Here is a 17,176-nt window from a genome sequence, read left to right as displayed (position 1 = left end):
CTTCTAATAATAAAGATCTTTGCTAGAGAAATATGTATCAAAGTCCTGACTTCTACCTTAACGATTTACTACAAATTTCAAGTGCAATTAGATTCCCATTACAATTCATCTAAGCTTTCTCTTACATTTAGTAAATTAAATCAAATGTTGGCTAAAGGTCTAAAGTCTTGTATCGTTAACATTAAAACAATTCCATTAACTGAAATCACCGTCACAATCTATATTGATCTCAGACAAATTAATGAAAAGTTCTTACTTTTCATGAAGTCAGACCCTCTATAGCTGATTGTTCCTTCTAGTTTCCGTTACTGCACGTGGACATCCCTTTTGTAGATTAACGCAACTTCTTCCTAGGTATTTGCGGACAACTTGACTGCTACAGCTTTGAACATCGGTATTTGGTTCCTCCTAATTCGACTCGCCTTCGATGTATCGTTCTTCTGGGATTTGCATCATGAGTACAGATCTCTGAATAAGGTAACTATTCATCACTTACGACAACAACGAAACTTACTGTCGTTAACGATCATCCCGAATTCGTGACTTACCTTAACCTTAAAACCGGCAAATTCTCTCATCGGAGCTCCATGTGATTCGCTGCCCCGCGAATAGAACAATACTCCAACTCAATCTCCTAGGAACCGATTACGTAAAACAAAAAAAAACTGCGAGTCCCTACCAAAAAGCTTCGAACTCGACTCAGCAACTCTTTTTTATACGGTTCCGATGACCTTCGTTTTTATGATGTCATCGTCCACTCGGTACCGTAATTTTCTGCACCTGACACCCATGTCTATCGGTGCAATTAGATGAGAGACCCACCATGTAATATCGTGCTGCACACATACAGTAGCCTCAGGTCATGACTTAATCTTCCTATTCTGTCTGGAATTTTTTTTGTTCACCATGGCATACTTAGACACAATACAATCTCTCTTGTTCTTACACAAAACTATTGATAATACATTATTCTTAATTCAAAAAAAAACCCACATTATTTCTATTACAATTACACCAAGTTTATTCATTGATATACAAGTATTTTAGCAGGATTTAGTATACTTGTAAAATCTGAATAAAAAGTATTATATTACTAAAATCCCTTTTATTCAAGATTTAACAAAGGTGACCTTGCCAATACCAAATGAAATGAAAAACTTTGATTTAGCTTAGAGAGCTCAGGATCAAAACGAATGAAAGAAGATAGTACTTGCGATGAAGAATTTTGCAAATGAAAAAAACTATATGGAGATTAGAATACGTAAGTGTAAAAAAAAAAAATAAAGTTAAGGAATGTAGAAAAGAGAGATTGGTGCTACAGTGATTGTGGGCAAATGGTTTTTGCCAAAGTTTGCTTCTGGTAGCAAACTGTTTCATGCCTTTACATAACTATTGTTTTTAATGATGATAATGATCATCATCATCATCAAATTCCTGCAATGTACCCTCAATGCGTGTACAGGATATGATAGTACTACATGAAAAATTTACATCATAACTAACTTCCTATCTACAATTTTCCTCCAAATCAGTCTGTTACTTGTCAAGACTCCAACATTATCAGATCTTATATTTCTATCATCTAAGGTACTTTGTACCGTATCAATCCACCTATATCTTGGTCTTCCTCTGGGTCGTTTTCCTGCCAACCTGGCAGAGAACACTTGTTTTGCTAATCTTTCCTCTCCCATTCTATTTAAGTGACCATACCATCTGAGATTAGCTCTGCTTAACATTAAACCAGATTTAACATTAAACCATCTTCCTGTACTTCCTTCAATTCTAACTGCTGACTCACAACTCAAATAAAGACTAAGTATTGCTTGATATAATGCCCCATTGACACCATATAACTGCAGCGTATTGAATAGCTTCTCTCTTGGCACCTTGTCATATGCCTTTTCCAAATCGACAAAACTTAAATACAGATCTTTGTTATATTCCCATGCTTTCTCGACTATTTGTCGTAAAGTGAAGATCTGATCCTGACAGCCTCTATTTGGCCTGAATCCAGCTTGTTCTTCACCAAGCTTTTCTTCCACAATTCTTCTCAACCGTTTCTCAAGTATACTTGCATAGATCTTGCCAGGAACACTCAGTAGGGAAATACCTCTTTAATTCTCACATGCAGTTTTATTTCCCTTTTTATATATGGGTACTATGAGAGCTCTACTCCAATCATCGGGAATTCGTCCCTCTGTCCAGGCTTTCTGAACTATGCAGTGCAGCCACTGTAAGACTCTTATACCACCATACTTCAGCATTTCTGGTCGAATATCATCTACTCCTGCTGCCTTTCCACATTTCAAGCCTTTGATGGCTTTTTCTACTTCGTGTATGGATATGTATTCCTGACTGCATGCCTGGTCAATGTCTTTTACCACTGTGCTGTCATCACTTCTTGTTTCATTTAGCAGTTTTTCAAAGTAATTACTCCATACTTCAAGGATATATTTTTCTCCCGTTTTCATGTCACCTTTATCATCTCTAATTCCTTTTACAGCACTCTTTCCTCCATTCCTAAGCTTCTTCAACAACCTCCAGAATATTTTGCCACCTTCTTGATATTTATTTTCTATATTCTTGCCAAAGTCCTCCCATGACTTTTGTTTAGCTAGTTTTACACACTGTTTAGCTTTCTTACATTTGTCTCTGTATTCTGTAAGAGTAAAAGCTGACTTATTTGCCAGGAACTTTTGATATGCTTTCTTCTTTTCCTTCACTGCCTCTTTAACTTCCTGTGTCCACCAGGGAGTTCTGATTTTTTTATCCTTGCACACAACCTCACCACATGCCTCTCTGGCAGAATCAATCAATGTTTCCTTCAGAGTTTGCCACTGAATCTCCAAGGCTTGATTCCTGTTCTCAAACTCTTTCATTTTCTTTTCAATAATATTTCTGTATTTTAGTCTACAGTTCACATCTGAGAGCTGCTCAACTTTTATTCGCTTTAAAACTTTCTTACATGTTATTCTTTTCAATATGAAATTCAATTTTATCCTGCTCAAGACTAAATAGTGATCACTTCCAATTTCAAATCCTCTGTACACTCTGGTATCCTGCACCAGGGAGAAAACATCACTATCAACAATAACATAGTCAATGAGACTTTTCTTATTCCTAGCCTCTTCTCTCCATGTGAATTTGTGCACATTTTTATGTTGGAACATGGTGTTAGTAATAACCAGTCCATGTCCTGAGCAGAAATCCAACAGATATTTGCCATTATTATTAGCTTTGCTCTTTTCTCCAAATTTTCCCAAAATATTTTTGTATGTCTCACAATCATTTCCTACTCTACTATTTAGATCCCCTATAATCTCATATAATCTCATATTTCAATATGAGATTATATAATCTCATATTTCAATAATTGCTATAGAAAACACTAGGTATCAGAGACATATTTTATGATGTAAAACCTAAATTTTTACAATCTGCACGTTTAGTTCATTATGAAGATTTCAGGTAAGTGATATATGACAAAGTTCAGAAATTGTGGGAATATAATGAGGATCTGTACTTAAGTATTGTAAGTCTGAAAAAAAAAGCATATGATAAAGTATTGAGAGAAAAGTTTTTCAAAATGCTTCAGTGACATCAGGAAATAGGAATATTATATAAAGCAACAATACATAGTCTGTATTTAAGTTTTAAGTCAGCAGTTAGAATTGAAGGAAATACAGGAAGATGGTACAATGTAAAAATCAGGTGTACAAGGGTGCACACTATCTCCACTGTTATTCATCATCAACTTTGACATTATACATGCCAAAGTTGCCATGGATGTGAAGTGCATATTAAATTTTAATACCATTGATATTATATTGAAATATATGATGGGTACAAAGTTCATGAGGAGTGGTATATTTCACCCATATTGATATTGATGTGATTAAACCTGCTACCAGAATTGGAAATATCAAACTTAGTTCTTTCTTTCAGTTCTTTCTTATATAGATGTACTCCTAAACAAATCTGGTGTTGCAGGATTGTTTAACTAAATTGAATAATAGCTTTGACATTTGACAAAGTTGGTATTAATATCATCAGCAAAAAGACCAAAACTATGAAAAAAAATTGCAGCTGCATTCCCAGTGGAGAATCTATAGAAAAAGTTGAATATTTCAACTATTTAGACATGATTTTTAGTGAAGATGGTAAATTAAATATGGAAATAGACAACAGAATATGCATAGCTAGTATGGTGGTGGGATGTTAGTAGAATACATTTATATGACTAAAATGGAAATTAGCCAAAACACTGAACTAGCAGTATACAAAACTGTGTTCAAAGATTGATGTGTTATAGACACATCAGAACTTCATTTGAAGGTCATGCTTTTAGTCACTGGAAACAAATTTTTTCAAGTAATATCTACTATATATATATATATATGAAGGAATCCTGTATGAATATGGCTTTTTTCCTTAAATACATTAATTTCAAGCAGCTAGGCTTCACTAATATTTCTGACTTTTACATGAATGGGATTGTAAAGTTAAAGTTTGCCATTATGAGGTTAAAAAATTTAATGGACATTGGGCATGCTTGGTTGAGTGGAGAATATCTCTATCATCTTCCAAAAAGCTATGAAAATCAACTATAATTTTAAGTTTTAAGCTGTAAATTTGTTGCAATACATGTTCTGAAGTATTTCCCAAAGTGTGATCCATGGTCCATTGGGAAAAAAACATCCATCCTAAGAAATATAAAAATTCAAATATGGCATGTGACCTGTTAGTAGACCTGTGAAGTAAAAAAAAAAAAATAATAATAAACTTCAGAAATATTTAGCCATTGCTTGCAGAGCATACAAACATGTAGAAAATACACACTTAATTCAGGCCATTTGCCTGATCAATACAGTAATCTACCATTTATCCAATCCTTGAAAATTTTGAGTTCTGATAATTGAAGGGTCAGACAATTACATGGCACTCTACCAGAAGTCAGTTGACATGCAAGAGTCGATTAGTTGAAAGATCATTGTTTTGAGGTCAGATAAATGGTAGATTATTGTATTACTCTATTAAAAATATCAAAGATTTTTGTTGTTATTACAATTTACTTATTTAATTCAACAAACTATGGAGATACATATTTGTATATGTAAGGGCAAAAAATTACACAAAAAAAATTGGTTTGCAGGTGTGTGAAGTTTGGGAAATGGTGTGATGTATGTTCTTATTAAATGCAGTTATGTCAACATAATTTTAAGTTTATTGAAATTAATCGATCTCACGTACTTTCACTTCAAAGCTAAATAAATAAAATAATAAGAAGAATTTGTTGTTCACTGTGTGTGAGAAAATTGGCTGTAAATGGATTTCTCCATTATTATTGAAGGATTGAAATAAGATAATAAAGTAACTGAAGAAAGATTTAGAATAGTAGATTTTAAAAATTTAACACAAAATAGTAGTTAACTTTAAGGACTCAGGTTGTAAGAGTAATTGAAATAACTGTCTGGACAGGTCATATTAATATCATTTCTTAATATTAGAAAACAAAAAGCAGCAGAAAGAGAAGGGATGGGGGGGGGGGGCATTTAAGTAATTATGCATTTTGTGTAGGAGGAAGAAGTGCAGAAATTAAGTTTTGGTTAATAATTAGGTCTCAGTGTTGCAGTGAAACATAAGCAGGTAGAAGAAGTATGAATAGACTGAAGTTGTGATAATTTATTTTTACAGTGTAGTTATATCATTAGCATTAACTATACACAGTCCTACATTTTACTTATTCCTTGGTTTATCACAAACTCAGTGCTGTGAGAAAAGCAGTTTGTTGATTCTGTGTTTTTGGAATCAGGTTATCTCATTTTGCTTATCACAAGTGGCTTATTTAGCAAGAAACACTGAAGATAGATCTTCACAGGACGATATAGTATTGACAGGATGATGTTGCAAAATCCCACATCTCTCTTCCTTATCATTTTCTGCATGTCTTGGAGTCATGCAGAAAATGGAAGGGAATTATGAAAAAGTCTTTGTGAAAAAGTTCCACATCTCACTGAGCTTCACAACTGACATGGCAGCCTAAAAAAAAAAAAAAAAAAAAAAAAGGTGTATGTGTGTGTGTGGGGGGGGGTGACGACTTAGTAGGTTTCAAAGAATGTTTATTTCAGATAATATAGAATATTTACTATTCGACCACAGATCCGAGACTAGTCTGGCAACATACCAAGAAGAGTCAATTCATGCTGAAGGGGAGAAAGAAATAAAAGATGTACGAATTGGTCACCAACACGCAAAATCACATGCTTTATACGTAAACTTTTCCAACTGTTATACAAGCAAAATAGTTACCACTTTAAAAACTACAATGTTCATAAAAGAAAAGTTAATTTTCTGATGTGTAATAATAAACAACTCATCCCACAAGACAGATTGATTACCCTATTATTGGAATGGATTCTCCTTCTTCTGACATGCGCAGAAGTGTCGAAGGGTCTCACATCTGTGGGTGTACAGTGTATATATATTTACAACTTATTCTCTGCTCCTCTTTTATATTAATTGTAATATAATATTAATAAAATTTTAATAATAGTTAATAATTATTATTAATTATTCATCGTTATTAATAATTAATAATAATAGATCATATCCTTTTAAGAAATCATATTGAACAGTTTTTAGCCAAATTAATAATTGCTGTAATAAATTTGGAAATCAGCATCAAAAAGGCAAAAACTGTGAAGATAGAAAATAATTTCATTCTCAATAGTGAACATGTAGAATAAGTAATACATTTTAGCTATTTAGGCACAGTCTTTAATAAAGATATTAACTAAATGTGGAATCAGTTAATCAAATAAATTCTGTTTAAGAACCAGCTGAATAAATGTATAAGAACAAGAGAAATCAGTCAAAAAACTACTAACATATGGATATGAGAGTTGTTAGAAATAACAGAAAATGAGAATTTTGAGGAATATTGGAAGATTAAACAGATAATATTAGGGAAGGACTTTTAAAAATTAAAATATCATAACGAAATGCAAAATTATATTCAGTTACCTTAGATTAACATTCTTAGATTAGCTCCACATAGCCACTTTAATCTAAGATGGCACTGTCAGTTAAACAGTATAGGAAATGAAAAGTTGGCAAACATGTTGGAAAAGAGACTCAGAGATAGACCAAGATATAAATGGATTTATGTTAGGATTGCTTTAGAATACAGAAAACTAATATTTGATTTGAGACCTGATGAATGACATCAATTTTGAACAAATTTGTTGATTGGACACCAGTGATAATATCTTAACTATGCTGGAAGAATAGATGTATAGTACCTGATACATCCACTCTGGGGTATATTTACCCATCACTTTCTGGGTACTATACCAGATAATAATTCTGTTAATACTACAGTATATCAAGATATATAGTGTAGTATTTATATTAAAGTAATATTTTCATTTCAGGAGGACTTGATAACTGTGTAAAATTATGGGATGTTACCAAATTATTTGAAGAGATTGATCTTGAAGATCTTAATATATCTCATGCGCCAAATGTTAGGTAAGTCCAAGTATTTCAGTTTATTTGTAATTAGAGATTAAGGTTAATTGAAAACTCAAGATTCATGATTGTGAGTTAGTGTGCATGAGAACTGCAAGCTTATCTGATCAAAAATATCTGAACACCTGCTCATTCCAACTCTCACTATAATATGAAGGGTACAGATGAACTTTTTCCCAAAAGCTAAGGACGAACTACATTTTTATCTGTATATGAAAAAATTTTCATTTTCATGACTACAGCCAAATGTGGACATAGATTTATTGCCAGCATACTAATAGATTATATTACACTAACAATGTGTTATAAATTTTGTACCAATTAAATTGCAATGCATTTTTGGCAAAAGTTACAAATTTCCTAAGGATGTAGTTAAGGAATTAATGTACAGTGCTTACAGAAAACTATACAGAGAGACATTTAAGTATGGAATATGTCCACTCTTGACCTGCTATGCAACTCTCAAAATGTCGTACAATGCTTAGCACCAAGTGATTCAGGAGTTCTTGAGGCAAACCCACTGCATCTTGAGAGCAAGGATAAGACATTCTTTGTTTTCTGGAGGGGAATTTTGAGAAGCAATGCATCTCTCTCTATTGCATCCCAAACATGTTCAATGGGGTTGAGATTTGGGAAGTGTGCTCGCCAGTCAATTCGATTAATATCCTCAGTCTCCAGAAGTATCTCCATTGCTCGTGTACGATGTAGTGTGGCATTGTCATCCATAAAAATGAATTCTTCGTCTATAGCACCACAGAACAATCAAACATGTCGTTGAAAATTTCATTGCAATATCATTCACTGATCATGGTCCTGTAAAATCTTGTATAGAAAGAATTTAGAACAAAATTCTTCTATATCGATTTTACTTGGGAATATTAAAAATTATGCAAAATACTTGTAATTGTATTAACGTTTAACTCATTTTTTTACTGTATTAAATCTGATAAAATATTAGAATAATTTGTTAAAAATATTTAAGAACCACTGAAATTGTACAAACAAAGAAATAGCTCAGACAATATTACACATATAGACCTGAGGCTAGCGCAAATCGCGAAGGTTAATGAATTACGGGTTTTCCTGCCAAAGCCCAGCGACAGCGGGGTGGCGGAGAAGACCCCCCCCCCCCAAGAAAATCCAGGCGACCCAATCTGAAAGAGTTCCAAGGTCATGAGAGTAGGATAAAAGGGAAGAATCGAGGGGCCAAAGCGCTCTGTTCCTGGGTCTCGATTCCGGTCTCTGTCCAGCTGTTCCAAGGATGGGGAGTCGCTTCCCACCAGCAGAAGTCCGATGATGATAGGAGGTTCATAACAGCAGTGACAGTCTATTCCAGAAGTCTCACCGCAAAGTTCCTTGAGATCTCTAGGGTATGCTGTATCATCGCGGCCATGATATAGTGCCCGTTTGTGATTTTAACCGGAAAGAAGAGGAACCTGTTCGTGATCTCTAGGATCTTGTATACTGAACTGGCTGAGAAGGTTGGAAGTAAGGTTTATGTAGAACTTTCTTGGATTGTGAAATTTAAGACAAAGATTGTTGATCCTATAGTTTGTTAGCATAAAGAACAGTTGTGAAGTCGGAAAGCTGCACTTCTAAGTAATTGTGAACTAGCTGTTTGCAGAATTCTGAGGAATTAGCTAATGCTATGTGATAAAAGGAAAATTGAATGTAAAGTTTAGTTATGCCTAATTCTGTTTATAGTCTGAGTTAAAATAAATTAGAGTGTGAATAAGTCTATCCACATGTCTGATTTCTATGTGAAAGTATAAATTGTCATTAAGCTTAAACGAGAAAATGCTAATTTAATCGAGTGGAGGACCAGACACGTGATTTACATTGTCTCCATTTACTTAGTTGAGTGAATTAGAGCCAGATAGTTTGATATGTGTAGTTTTAACCTTTGTAATTACCTTGACTTAGAATGAATAAATTGTTTTGTTTGTTAACAACTTGCCTGATTTTCCCTTACCGATGCACTGTCTCATAAAAATATAGAACCTGTGTGTCCTGAAAAGTAGAATAGCCACGACTGACTGAAATTAAGTTTTAAAACATTGCTTGACTTTGAAAAAGTTAAGAGATATTTTGGTGTTCCACTGAATATTTCTCTTGCATGTCTCGGAAAGACAAACAATTCCTTTGAGCAATCTTTAATGGTGCAGTCGAAAAAACAAAATTTTAAAGATCAAAGCAAGAGAAAGTCAGCAAGTCATCTTTACATATCTTTACAGAAAGTCATCTGTAAAGATACGAGTGAAATATGAAAACATTCTCAACTGTGGACAGACACTTTTTTTCATACCACATGCTTTTCAGCACTCAAAGATCTTGCCCCGTGATTTTATATGACCTACCAGCTTACGATTATGCTGTTGTTGCTCCTAGCCATTTCACTATGCAATAACATCACTTACAGTTGATGGAGGTATCTGCAGCAGTGCAGAAGTTTTTGGAAATGAGTTACAAAAATGCCATCCTATTATAGTACCATGTCTAAAGTAACTCCTCAGTACAATGTCATCACTAACTCCTCAGTATAATCCATTTTACTATTAATGTTTTTCTGAAGATTACAAGACTGTGTGCTTCCTTTTATACCTATATGAGCAATGGTTGTGATGCATATATATCCATATACTGTACACTACTATGAAGGGGGTATCCAGATATTTTTGATCAGATAGAGTATCTGAATTGGTAAAGGCAAAGGGAAGAGCATATGTAATCCAGATATGCCAAATTACTCAATTTGGTTAATTTGTTGATCCAGAAGTACTAACCAAGAACCTGCTAGCTGAATTAATTGAATTTAATTAGTGTATATAAATTGATACATGAAAAATTTATATCCTTTTCCTTTCTGAACTTTTTATATCTGCAAAATGTTCCTTATATCCTAGATGGAATTCAAATTCAGCTTTTTCCAGCCAAAGAGCGTCATCGATACCAACTGAGTTGTAGTAGGTATCTTTCATTGCCTAGTAAAACACCACTCTGCTTTTTTGGAGCAATGAAGTGGCTACTACTGTTTCATTCTCCAGAAGTAGAGTTCTGGCTTCTGTTCCCCCCCCCCCTTTCTTCTCATATTCAGTGTAGGTGATGGTCTTGCTTATGGTGATGGAATGTTTAACACACCATTATTATTCAACTAAAGAGCCAGTTTCTGCTCCATTTGAAGGTACAGCAGTATACACTATACCCTTTGGTATCTATTTGGTCTAGCTACTCACTGATGAAGCCTCAGAAAAGGCTGAAACCGGTCTGGGTAGTAACTTCCTACCATAATGTAATAACAGCATACATTTCCTAGGAAATGTGTTTTTACATTATGGAAAATACCAAGAATAGTGATCAGAACTTTACTCACCTTTCCATCGAGTCGCCCGATATTGTACTACGTACTAGGACTACTTGCATTGGCTCACGCTAGTATTCGCCGATGCTATATTCGGCATGAAACTCTCTGATTCCAATCTTTGAGTTTCTTATTCGGTTTTAAAACAATGTGGGATTTAATATCCCCTTAATTTAAATAACTAAAATTCTCTCTTCATCATCTTCACCACTATCATATAATAAAAGCTACTCACCATTTTCTAGAAATTTATACTCATCTGAAATTATATATCCACTTCTTTCAGTTGGGATGGGGGGGGGGGTGCTTGGCCTTTCTTTTGCCTCCATCTAATATTATGACACAAATTTTCTAAAGACGACATCAGAGATAAAGTGTTGTTGTCTAAATTTGATGAAATATCGGCAATTAAAGACCGAGCAGAGATTTCTGAACTAGTAACTGATGATTTTAAATTTGCCATTGCTTGATAAACTTTAGATTTCCATAGTTGAGAAGGGTGACAATACTCACCGAATGTTTTACATAACGGAGTTAGTGCATAGAAACATTTATCAAAGAAAGCACATAAGCAGACTGTCAGTTAGAAAGATTAATTTTAAAGAAATTACCTTCCTCTAACTAGTTGGTTGATAAGGTCACCAGATTGTTAGTTTAAATTTTTACGGCGAATTTTTGGCCACAGTAATTTCTTATGTGAATTTGTTCACATCTTTATGTTGGAATATGTTAGTCCATGTTCTGAACGGAAATCTTGCAGGTATTTAACATTATTATTAGCTTTTGCTCTTTTCTCCAATTTTCTCAAAACATTTTTATATATCCAGAAATTTTCTTAGTCTGTTGTTTAGATTTCCAACAAAAACAAGCTTTTTCTTTCTGTAAGCTGTTCTTTCTAATGATTCACACTTTTCCCTACCAGAACCTCTGTTGAAACAGTAGCACAAATCTTACCAATCTGACTTTTGTAATATCCTCTATTTTTGCATTTGAATGGTCAGGAAGAGTAAATATTTACTCTTACCATATGATCATTTTTGTAAACAAGTTATTGGAAGGCTCACTAAAGATAAATGCAAATCAAATTGGTTAGAATTAAATTAAAACAGTTAGAGATCGAAAATTGTTATTCTGTGTAATTTTGAATTTTAATTTGAACAGAGAAGTAAAAAAATCCAATCAGAGAGTTTTCCCAGCCTCTTTTGTCCATTGGGTTGATATACAATAAGACTTGTTGCTGTAAAATAGAAAAGTGTAAATTTGGTGTGGATTTAAATGTGTGAATAATAGACATTCTGTTAGAATTTTTTAAGGACCTTGTTTGCTTTGCAAACTTAACGGGAACATATGTGGAATTATAAGGCAGGTGATTATAATAGTCTTAGACATCAACTTGGGGAAGTTTCATGGAGGGAGAGGAAGTTTCATGAAATAATAAAAATAAAAATCTAGACTTAACATTTAAATTTTGAAAGGTGTGCTAAATTACATTACCTAAATTAATATCATTTATCTGAATTATTAATAATGAACTAAATATATGCAGACTAAAAATTTAGGTTTCTTACAATAAAAAATTTCAGTCAAAAAATTCAAAATTCTAAACCTGGAATTTAGAATTTTTTACCTTACAGAAAAAGTTCTAACACAAAATGAGCATCATCTTTATTCGTCATCAATTTCCTGATATGTACCCTCAAGGGGTGTTCAGGCTACTATGACAGCACTACATGATTAAGTTTACATAATTGTTAATCTCATATCAACAATTTTCCTCCAAATTAGTCTGTCACTTGTTAGCATTCTAGTATTGTCATTTCTAACATTTTGTTCTTCTAAGGCACTTATGACTGAATTAATAATCCACCTAGAATTTGGTCTTCCTCGGAGTCTCTTTCCTGCCATGTTGGCTTCAAACATGTTTTACTAATCTTTCCTCACCCTATTTAAGTGGCCATACCACCTTAGATTAGCTCTGCTAACACATTCTTGAATGCTAATAATATCAAGGTCCTTTCTAATGTCTTCATTTTTAATATGATTCTACCATTGATGCCATTGGTTCACTCCCCTAATTCTTCTCAGAACCCTCATATCTGTGGTCTCTAGTCTTTGATCAAGTGCTTTATTTCTAACCCAACTCTCAGATCCATAACTTAAAACTGGTTTGAACACTGTCTTGTATACTGGTAGTTTGGTGTTTTGGCTAATTTCTCTCTTATTCCATATAAGTTTATTCAGCTGGTTACCCACCATGCCAGCTTTGCTTATTCTTTTGTCTATTTCCAGATTTAACTGGCCATCTTTACTTAAAACTGTGCCTAAATAGCTAAAATATTTTACTTGTTCTGTAGGTTCTCCATTTAGAATGCACCTGAAGTTTTCTACGTTCTGCCAATTTTCGTAGTTTTGGTATTTTTATTACTGATTTTCATGCCAAATTTGTTACAGCTGTTATGCAATTTAGTTTGATAATCCTGTAGACTTGGATGTGTTTAGGAGTACAACATCACCTGCATAAAGCTAAGTTTGATATCCCTAATTTTAATATCAGGTTTAGTGCAACCTTCTTTCATAATGGGATCCATACAAATGATTAATAAGGGTGGAGATAATGTGCATCCTTGTCTTACACCTGATTTTACGTAACACCATCTTCCTGTATTTTCATCAATTCTGACTACTGACTTACAACTTAAATATAGTCTATGTATTGCCTTGTAATGTTCCATTTACCCCATATAACTAGTGTTTTGAAAAGCTTTCTCCCTTGCCTCTTTGTTATGTGCCTTTTCCAGATCTACAAAACTCAAGTGCAGATCCTTACCATACTCTCTTGATTTCTCAACTATTTGTTGAAAAGTGAAAATCTAATTTTAACAACTTCTATTTGACCTGAATCCAGCTTGTTCTCCTCTTTTTAAGTATGCTTGCATGAATCTTACCTAGTAGAGAAATTTCTCTGTAATTCTCGCATTCAGCTTTATTTCCTTTTTTATAGATGGGAACCATGAGTGGTCTACTCCAATCATCTGGAATTCGACCTTCTGATGAGGTTTGCTGATGAATGCAGTGTAGCCACTGCAAAACTTTTATGCATCCACATTTTGAGCATTTCTAGTTGAATAGCATCTATTTCAGCTGCCTTGCCACATTTGAAGTTTTGATGGCTTTTTCTGCCTCAAGTATTGAGGCAGAAAAAGCCATCAAAATGCTTTCTTGCATTTTTTTCTGTATTTTTTTTAGGACATCTGCTAACGTATTTGCTATGAACTTTCAGTATGCTTTCTTCTTTTCCAGTATACTGCTCCTTTAACTTTTTGTGTCCATCATGGCATTGTTATATTTCTATCCTAGCAAATAACTTCACCACATGCCTCCCTCACTGAATTAATGTTTTCTTCAGAGTTTGCCACTGAGACTCCAAGGTTTGGTTCTTGTTTTTGAACTGTTTCATTGTTTCTTCAATAATGTATGTATAGTTTAGTTTACAGTTTACCTGTAAAACCTGCTCAGTTTATTTTTATTTATTTTTTTTACATACTGTTCTTTTCAATGGCTCTTCAGTTTTATCCTATTCAAAACTAAAGGATGGTCACTTCCAATTTCAGATCCTCTGTACACTCTTGTATCCTGAACTATCATGAAGATATCATGATGAATGCAGTGAGGCTTTTATTTTTCCTCATTGATTATGTTATTGTTGATAGTGATATTTTCATGCTGGTTCAGGATAGAAGGGTCAACAGAGAATCTGAAATCCAAAGTGACATCACTTAGTTTTAAGTAGGATGTTATTGCCCTGATCAATTAACAAAATATGCCATTAAAATAGCGTTGATTCTATAGGACTTATGTTAGGACTTTTCCATTTTTTTCTAGCAATCATTTCATTATATTGGTGTTCACTATAATGTGTATCCACCTTACTCATGTAGATTGTTGATGGTATTGGTATGCTACGGAATAGAATTTTGTATGGATTGCCTTTCTAGCTAAAATTGATCAGTATGTCTTTTGACTGTAATATACATAAATTCCAATTAATAAACGTTGTCTATCTTTTGAATACTACATCTTTAGTGTAATATTAATAGATAAAACAGGATAAATAGATGCAAATAAGCATACACAAGGAAAGAAATTTCTCTACATGACATAAAGGGAAAAATTCTAAAGATTATGCTATATATCAAAAACAACTTCTCGTGAATAATGTTTGCAGTTTTTGTGTTAATTTAACAAGTGTAATTAATTAATTTGTATTTATGTATTGCAGGGTTAATAGCGATGGACTACTTCTAGGAAGTTATTTTACAAAGTCTACTACTGTGTTAACATTGCATTTCACGAGAAGAAACCTACTCCTATCCTCAGGGCCTTATTTAAGTTAGGAGTTTTGTACATTAAATATCCTGTAGCTATGTGTTCATTACTTTGTGAGCATTCATGTATAATACCATTTGTATCATTTTTATATTAAAATTTACGGAAGTAATGTGTAAAGTTTTATTGAAAAAATAAGCAATAAAAAAATATTTCGTTACTTTGTTTCTGTTTATCTTGGTAACAGAAGTATGTTTGTATATAGCATGAAAGATTAATTCAGATTAAATCTATAAATGCTGTATATTTTACTTGCGTGATATAGAAAAAATGTCACCAAACCAATACATTATTAGTACAATAGTACATTAGTATCGTGGGCGGGCTAAGAATTTTTTTTTTTTTTTCCCATTAATTTTTTTATCTGATCCAGAAACTCTGTTCTAGAGACCAAACAAGGAAATTTTTTTTAAGCCACTTGAGGCCTTCAATAAGTGGGACAGTGATCCCACACACAATGAAATACATCAGACCTGCAACCCATTAATTAGAAAGCAGGTATGCAAACCACTTGGCCAACCAGGCTAGTGGATGGAAATAGGAGAGGAAGTTGATAGTCTTTTGGAACACTAAATTCAATTCATATGTTTATCATTTGGCAAACTGTCTAATACAAAAACATAAGAGCATTCTTATGAGATTGTTATTTAACTCTCATCTGGCAAGGTGTGCATGGACAACTAGTGTCACCTTTGTACCTAACAGAATGCAGTGAAATATATATATTCTGATTCTTTAGCTGCTATCTTGCTGCAGATTTTTGACCTCAGAGAAAACTAGCTGAGAGAAACAGCAGCTGCTTATATTTTTATTGAATTGAAAGAGATTGGGGTTATGTAGGATACCATTTCACTGAACTGCAGCTATGAAAATACCTGTAGAGAAGACAAACAAATAGGCTGTGTGGCAAAGAAATTAGAACTGAATAGGAAAACAGTATTCCAGTGTAAATAAACTGGAATTAGGATTTATACAGTGTGAACTCAAGAAAAAAAAATAATGCTGAAAGCAAAAGAAGATTCTAAGTTTTTTGATGACTGAGAAAACTCTAGATACAATGTATTTGTGCCAAGAAAGGCAAAAGGAGATTCTTTTTGCAAGAAATATGGCCAGACTGGTTTATTTCATTGAAGACCAGTCTGACCATATTGGAAGTTTCTCTTTTTCAGATACTGTCAGATATGCAAGTAACTTTTTATTGCATTTCTCCAAATCATTCATCAATAAGTGGCAAAATTGGGTCTGGAGTGCATCATAATGTGTTATAACTTTTGACACACACATGTGGAGTTTTGCAAAAGCACTACTGTTTGATAAAGTTGTTTAAATTATGTATATTTGTAAGTGGCATCATGCTAGTTTTATGAAAATGTATCATGCAACAGAAAATTCATCTCTGAACAATTTCAAACTATTATTTGTAAACAAACAAGCTTATGCAATGCTAATTTAGCCATATTGGTTTGCTGCATTTCATATGTTTTGTTTTTGAACTAGTCCTAGGTTCAAGACTGGTCCATGAAACATTCTCCATCTCCTCCCTAGGTAAAACTGTTTTTATTGGCAAAATGATTTGAAATAATTTCCTACCCCAAGGTTTGTGTTTATTTTTTTTATTTATTTTAATTTTTATTGGCACAACCATATTTAATTGAATGAAATTTAATATTTGGAATCACTATTTCTCATTTTAGTGGCAAAATGAGGCAAAAAAAAATGATGTTTACAGTACATGTGGTAAAATGGGTCTAGGTTTAGTTATAGTATCACTGCACAAGAATGCTACTACAAAATGCACTTTTGCTATGATTGTCTGCAATATCATTTCTTTATTTGTTTGGTTCCGTCAGATTGATTAAAAGCTAAGGTTATATCTATATTTAATAAAGGAGACAGAGATTA

General features: G+C 33.3%; 1 protein-coding gene across 1 annotated transcript in view; it reads left to right on the top strand.

The window, feature by feature from the left end:
* The window catches only part of Taf5 (TATA-box binding protein associated factor 5), a 281,049-nt gene extending 265,615 nt beyond the window's left edge, over positions 1-15,434 (top strand). Inside the window, exons 18-19 of the mRNA XM_090409115.1 lie at positions 7,434-7,530; positions 15,168-15,434. Of these exons, the coding sequence (XP_090265241.1) occupies positions 7,434-7,530; positions 15,168-15,282 (212 nt within the window). The 3' untranslated portion in view covers positions 15,283-15,434. The remainder of the gene's footprint in view (positions 1-7,433; positions 7,531-15,167) is intronic.
* Positions 15,435-17,176: the final 1,742 nt, after the last annotated feature.

Source organism: Typopeltis vanoorti, chromosome 2 (assembly GCF_054136105.1).
Source record: "Typopeltis vanoorti isolate ZY-2024b chromosome 2, IOZ_Tvanoo_1.0, whole genome shotgun sequence".
In the NCBI taxonomy this organism is placed as follows: Eukaryota; Metazoa; Arthropoda; class Arachnida; order Uropygi; family Thelyphonidae; genus Typopeltis; species Typopeltis vanoorti.
This window is presented reverse-complemented; position numbering and strand designations above follow the sequence as displayed.